The sequence below is a fragment of the Leptodactylus fuscus genome, chromosome 8 (assembly GCF_031893055.1).
Source record: "Leptodactylus fuscus isolate aLepFus1 chromosome 8, aLepFus1.hap2, whole genome shotgun sequence".
NCBI lineage: Eukaryota > Metazoa > Chordata > Amphibia > Anura > Leptodactylidae > Leptodactylus > Leptodactylus fuscus.
This window is the reverse complement of record NC_134272.1, coordinates 35,515,676-35,522,874: the sequence shown is the minus strand read 5'-3', so window position 1 is coordinate 35,522,874 and position 7,199 is coordinate 35,515,676. Positions and strand designations below refer to the sequence as shown.

General features: G+C 39.4%; 1 protein-coding gene across 1 annotated transcript; it reads left to right on the top strand.

Moving 5' to 3' along the window:
- The first annotated feature begins 2,186 nt into the window (after positions 1 to 2,186).
- Positions 2,187 to 6,334, top strand: LOC142216313 (gamma-crystallin M1-1). Its single transcript, XM_075284059.1, has 3 exons — positions 2,187 to 2,332; positions 2,537 to 2,779; positions 6,008 to 6,334. Exons 1-3 carry the CDS (start codon positions 2,324 to 2,326, stop codon positions 6,287 to 6,289), a joined length of 534 nt encoding a protein of 177 aa, XP_075140160.1. The 5' UTR covers positions 2,187 to 2,323; the 3' UTR covers positions 6,290 to 6,334.
- Positions 6,335 to 7,199: the final 865 nt, after the last annotated feature.

Sequence of the window (7,199 nt, the reverse complement as noted above, 5' to 3'; positions counted from 1 at the left end):
AGTTATTTTACTTTTAAAAAAATATACTATATTTTGTTGTATAAAGTAAGGTAATGAGAAGCTCTTTTCCTAAGAGTTATACCAATAATAAACAGCACGGTAGAATTATTAACACCTTTGTACCAGTTTTCTGGTGTAAAAAAATAGAACATTTTGGTGAATGTATCCTTAAAAATGTTCTTCTCTGAATAATTCTGTTGAAATGTGTCTCAGGCTAAGGCCCCACGGGATGACCCACAGCTATAAAGCGCCGTGGGGAAAAAAGCAGCAGTAACGCATTGCGATTCTTCCCACAGTGCTTTAAACAGAAAGTTTGTAGAGTTTTCCTCCGCGAAGTCTCTGCTTCAATTATATCTACAGGGAAACTGCCAGCTTTTTCGTAGATATAATTGACATTTCCAAAAATGCACCGCAGTATTTGCAGTAACTGTAAACTGCCGCGATTTTTCCCCTGCCACAGGCATTTGTGATGTTTCCAACCTGTGGGGGCCCTGGCCTTAAATGGACTTTTAATACTGTCATATGAAAGGAAAGACTTAATAAATCTGCTCCATGTGTGCACATATTGGGCTATCTTTAAGCCAAAAAAATATATCCATGGCTACTATAAGCAGGCATAGATTTGCCCTGATTTTTGAGACACCTTTTACAGCTTATCACTTTTGTGGGACTTTGTTGGTTCCTCCGAAACCTCAACAACTTTACTTATCACTTTCTTACTTTTAAAGGTAGCAAAAGGACTGAAAAGTTAAAGACTATTGTAAAAATAAGATGTATAAAATAATGTGTTACTTTCTACCACCAAAAAAATGGCGTAAATCACTTTATGAAACTAGTGTGTGTACTGTATGTACAGGGTTAGGCAGGGAGGTATGAATGATTTGAAATAACAGATAGGGTGCATTCACACTTCGGATACGCTGACTGATTCTAAACGTTAAAAAATGTTCAGAATCAGCGCGTATACAGCAGATCCCATTCATTTCAATGGGAGCCGGCATATGAGCACTCCCCATTGAAATGAATGGGCTGCTTTTTTCTCTATGGGCCCCTTCACATGGCGTAAGCGCTCAGCTCATTCCGAGACATACACGCGAGCACTTCTAAACACTTCCCATTCACTTCAATGGGAGTGCTCGTAGAGACAAAAGCAGCCCAGTCATTTCAATGGGGAGCACTTGTATGCTGGCTCCCATTGAAATGAATGGGATCTGCTTTATACGCGCTGATTCTGAACATGTTTTAACGTTCAGAATCAGTTGGCATATCCGAAGTGTGAATGCACCCATACACACTCATTTTTCACCAAACTGAAATTTTATTTTTTTCAATGTGTAACTTGAATGTTGCCATTACAAAAATCAAAGAAAAACAAAAAAAAAAAGAAATTAAAACATTGATTACGGCCGAACGTTGAGGGCTGGCTTCAACTGTTTGACACACCCTTTTGATGTTTTACAAGGTCCGTACCGTTTGGTCACCTCCTCGTGCAGTTCCGGGCCTCAAAGAACCTGTTTATTGAAAGTGATTCACCCACTTCATTATCTTGTCAAACTTCGGAACACGACCATGACGGCCAACGTTGATTCCGGAAACATCTCTGTGTTTGAATGACAGAACCGCCCGTTTCAATAAAGGTGTTTACACGAACACACGATGCTTTATCAACAACATCTCCCTTGCTACTGAAATGGCAGCTCCTGATGAGCAGATACCCCCACTCTTTATCCACCAAGGTTATCTCCACCTTGCGTGGCACCCCGTTCTAATCATCCATGCCTCCCTGCCTAACCCTGTACATACTGTACTCATACATACAAACTTGGCTGTTGGGCTCCCAACTTCCAAAAACACTGCAAAGTCTCTTTGTTTAACAGACAACAACTCTATACAATCCTTTATTGTTGTTCAGAGATTCAGTCACTGGCCCCAAAGGCCTCAAAGGTTAATATTACTCCCCCCTCCCCCCCTGACTCGTGAGCCACCAATTCCATTTCGGAAAAGGGGACATTCAACCTCCGTTGGCTGATTTCAGTGCAGAATGAAGTCTAGGGAAGAATCCCTGTTACACTTTTAATAGAGTTTCTGCCAATGTTTCTGGTAGCTCGTTGCCAAATGTTATCAAGTTAACTAAATGTTAAGTGAATGTGACAGTCCAGTGACAGCAGCATTAGAGAGAAATACAGAAGACTAAAGCATTTACTAAACAGAAACAAACTGCCTTTTGTTCACTTTTCTGCAGATACAGCACAGGAGCTAACAAATATAAAGGCTTCCTTTCTAGCCACACATCTGAGGAGTTATACCAAGCAACGGCTGCACAATGGGAAAGGTAATCGCACCCTGACATGACTGATATACAATGTATTTGTACAATTATATACATCAAAGAATTCTACCAAATATCTGCATGTTACTTCTAGATAACCTCCATGCTTACTGTAGCTAAATAATGGAAGATATTAACGACAATTAGATTACACAGATCACTCTGTAATACTTTGTTAATATTAATGATGAATATTTTTAATATTAGATCATATTTTACGAGGACAGGAACTTCCAGGGTCGTTCCTATGAGTGCAGCAGTGACAGTCCCGACCTGCAACCTCACTTCAATGCTTGTAACTCTGTCCGAGTGGAGAATGGCTGCTGGATGCTGTATGAGCGCCCAAATTACATGGGGCATCAGTATTTCCTAAAGAGGGGAGAATATCCAGATTACCAGCAGTGGCAAGGACTCAACGACTCCATCAAATCATGCAGATTAATCTCAGAAGTGAGTGACATACAAAGAATGTATTCTTAACATAACTATTGTCATAGTCGTGCAGTGTAGGGTCTCACGTATATAAAATAGATAGATTGTTTTATTAATTATGTAAATTTTAACTTGACCTTGAACTTTTCAGATTATGCTTGACTTCTGCCATGCACTTTTATTACAACCACACATATGATCAATTGTACCTGTGATTTAGTTACAGGAGTCAGACTGTCCAACTGGCATAGTTCAACTGGAAGCTGACAATAGGCGCTCCATATACCACCCTCAAAATGTCTGTAGTAATATGCAATAAGAGCCTGAATATATTAGAGAACGCTCCTATAATTATATATGTACATGCTAATAAATATAGCAGATGCCTGATTGTATACTACTATACGATATGTACTTGACTCTGCCTACTTGTATGCTACTATAATATGTTTTACAGGGTGTATATGTCAGTATAGAGGTGTTTGCTTGCCTAGTTTCAGATTCCATTTTATCCACATCAAACTAAATCACATGACAAAATTGACCAATCATGTGGCTGAAACAGAGATGCATGCAGAAGTCAAGGGGAATATGAAATTATGCATGAGGATAAACCACCGGCTCAGTAACTATGACTTCATCCACCTTGTAAATTTTCAGTCTATAACAAGTGGGTAGTCCCATGTGGACATTTGCTTCACTAGTGAAAACTACATTTCCCAGGTGCACCTTGCTCTGTGTCTTCCTAACAGTCACACAGGCCATTGCTCTTATCAGAAATGTTTCATCTATTGTGCAAACTCCACCTGTTATACACATGCATAATGTAGGCAACAGCTATAGAGCAGTAAAAGATAAACTGAGCATGCTCGTCCTGGATGAAGAAGAATTGCAGGATGTAGCCAGTCACATGGTGCTTAGATAGTGGTAGAGAAAGGGGATTTTGTTGCCTTTTATCTGGTGATATATACAACTTACCTAACTAATTTTTTATAGGTGACAATAATATATTGCAAAGTACTTTTATATCAAATGTGATTGCCATTGTGGAAATATCTTCCTAATGTGCCCTTTGTATAAGGTGTCATGCACACAGCAAAGCTATTTGTGTGAGTCTTGATAGAATACACATAGAGTCCCCGTGTCACTGTTTTCTGGAGCTGTAAACTTTCCATGTGTCGCTTTTTAAAATAAAACATTATTGCATGCAATGAAACATGCCATCATTTTTTTTCAGTTGCATGCAAACAAAAAAAAGACAGATTCAGATGTATGCTACACCTGCTCTCGAGTGTCCGTTCTTCAGGTCCACTTAGAGACCTGAAAAATGGGAACCAAATCTGCTTAAAAAGCGGTTACCCACGGAAACTCACAGACCCCATTAGACTATAAAGGGATCCAGTGGGTTTCCGTATGAAAAATGTTGAGAGAAAAGTCCTGTTAACAGAACTTTTCTCTCCATATTTTTCAAGCAGAATGGGGGACGGAATCCCAGCGGACCCCATTATAGTCTACAGGCAACAAGAGCACGTGTCAATCCAGGCTTAGGGTCCATTCACATGGAGGAAGTTGGCGCTGATTCTGGCATGTAATCTGGATCAAAATCAGCACTGAAAAAAGCCTCCCATTGACTTCAATGGGTTCTGATTTCCACGCGGAACCCATTGAAAACAATGGGAGGCTTTTTTCCTATTGATTTCAATGGGTTCTGCGTGGAAAATGGAACCCATTGAAGTCAATGGGAGGATTATTTTTCAGCGCTGATTCTGATGCAGATTCTGCGCCAGAATCAGCGCCAACTTCCTCCGTGTGAATGGACCCTTAGAGCTATATTAGCCATATAGGTATAATCTAATCAAATTGCACTATTGACATACATTTAAAGACTATGGAAGTCTTTTAATGCATTTTTTATTATTTATTTGCAATTGTTTCAGCTTAAAAACATTTTTTCAGTAGGTACTTTGCTGTTTTGCTGTGTTTAGAATGAAGTCTGAAGAGCTCATCAAATGGTTGGGCTTGTAGTCCTTATCTCAGCTCTCCTGAAAGCTAATGAAATGTTCATGTACCGTCAGTGCACACTGAGTTTTTTGGAGCTGATTTTGACTCTGAATCCACCTCAAAATCAGCCTCCAAAAAAAGCCTCCCAATAGAAATTAGGAGGCTTTTTTTTTTTTGGAGTCTGATTTTGAGGCGGATTCAATGTCAAAATCTTTGCCAAAGAACTCTGTGTGAGCTGACCCTAAGGGTCCATTCACATAGAGGTTTTTTTGGCACTGATGACCCTTCAGCTGAAGCCCCACGTTGCAGAAATGCAGCTTTTTTTGTTGCAGATTTTGCTGTGGGTTTTTTTTTTTGAGCCGAAGACAGCTGCATTTCCGCAACATGAGGCCTCAGCCTTAAACTGAATTTGGGACAATTTGCTAAGAATCCAGCTTAATTCAATGTTTAAGAGAAATGTGAATCTACCAAACTTTAACTTTGTAACACTGTAACTAAACAGGTTGTCCAGTTCATATTTTTATGATTTAATAACGCTGTTAGTGGGGATATAACATAAAAAACAGGGGCCACACGGTGGCTCAGTGGTTAGCACTGCAGCCTTGCAGCACTGGAGTCCTGGTGTTCAAATCCTGCCATGGGCAAAAAACATCTGCAAGGAGTTTGCATGTTCTCTCCGTGTTTGCATGGATTTCCATCCCATATTCCAAAGTCATGCTGATAGGAAAAAAATGTACATTGTGAGCTCTATGTGGGACTCACAATCTACATTAAAAAAAAACCAAAAAAAAAACAGTACTCGCCTCATTCTATTAAATCATAAAATTCTGATCTTTAAATTAATAGTTTCAACAAACTTTTATGGCTTTTGTTGTGAGATTCTTGCCATCATTTAGGGCCACAAAGTAGCATGAATGATAACATATCTGACATTTCCGATGGTCCATCCCACTTTCTAAACAGCGGCAATGCAGATGTAAAAATCTCTCTCGTGACTATTATAGTCATAGGTGGAATTACATATTCGCTAATTGCCAATTTGCAATTATTTTGCTATAAAAAAAACTGTCATAAAGAGATTATAGATTAAAGAATTCCCCCTATAGCCTTTTAGCACAAATTTTTGGAAGTTGATCCAATATTGGTAATTTATACAACTGTAAATAACATGATATTTTTGTTAATTATGATTGTTATATAAATGATGTACAAAACTAATCTGAATATTGATGTTCATCTTCACAGCATTTGGGATCTGGCAGTCATAAAATTAGAGTTTATGAAAAAGGTGATTGCAAAGGAGAAATGATGGAATTCAAGGAAGATTGTCCAAATGTTTATGACCGTTTCTGCTCCCATGAAATCCATTCTTGCAATGTATTGGATGGCCATTGGATTTTCTATGAACTGCCTAACTACAGAGGCAAGCAGTACTTGCTAAGACCTGGTGAATATAAAAGGTTCACTGACTGGGGCTCCTCAACTGCCAAAGTTGGCTCTTTCCGACGTGTGTTGGAACTTTATTAATTTCCACATATGTCTGTAACATAATAAAAGCATGACAAACTGCTATGAGTGTGATGTATTATTTTATACTAATAAGAAATTAATCTGAAGTACTATATAAATATCTTGAGTCTCCAAATCTTCACTTACATTTCTTCTGAAAACTACATTTCCCAGGTGCACCTTGTTCAGTGCAATTCCTAAGTGCCCTATTACTGATCCTCGCCCTACTTACCAATCCTTGTTCCTGGCCACTGCCACCTTCGCTTACACTTCAGCCTTCAGGGAACTCTGTGCGTCCCATATCACATCGCTGTCACAAAGGCGGATGTGGCCAGGACCAGGAATGGTAAGTAGGACCGTGTGCCTGTGGTAAGATTATTTGTTGGCAAACCTAGAGAGATTTGTCTCATGAGGATCACCTAGTGTTTCGTTAAGACCAAATACATCAGAAACTGCTATCATTATACTCAGGTGTCTCTTCAGAACCCCAATTATAATAATTGGAGGCCCAAGAGGGTGAACAAACATAAAAACCAGTGTTATTACAATCCCCATGCCTCTTTATTGGCGTAACACATGCCACGTGGCTCAGGTCAGCGTCATGACGCATAATGACGCTGGGGTAACCCATGTCTGTGATGTCACTGAAGAGGGCCAAAATCTGATTGGGGATTCATGCTGGAGCCCAAGAGAAGTAAGTAACACTGGTAACACTGGTTTTTATGTTTGATCCCCTAGGCCTTTGCTCATTATACTCTGAAAAGCCCCCAGTTCTTGCATGATGAGGCCCTAAAATTTGAGGTTCCCAAATTCTTTGCAAAATTTGCAAGGCATATCATAGGGCCTACTATGGTATATCATACTGTATGCAGGGACCACTGTAGGACATTATACTGTGTAAAGTGGATGCTCTGCGACATTATACTTA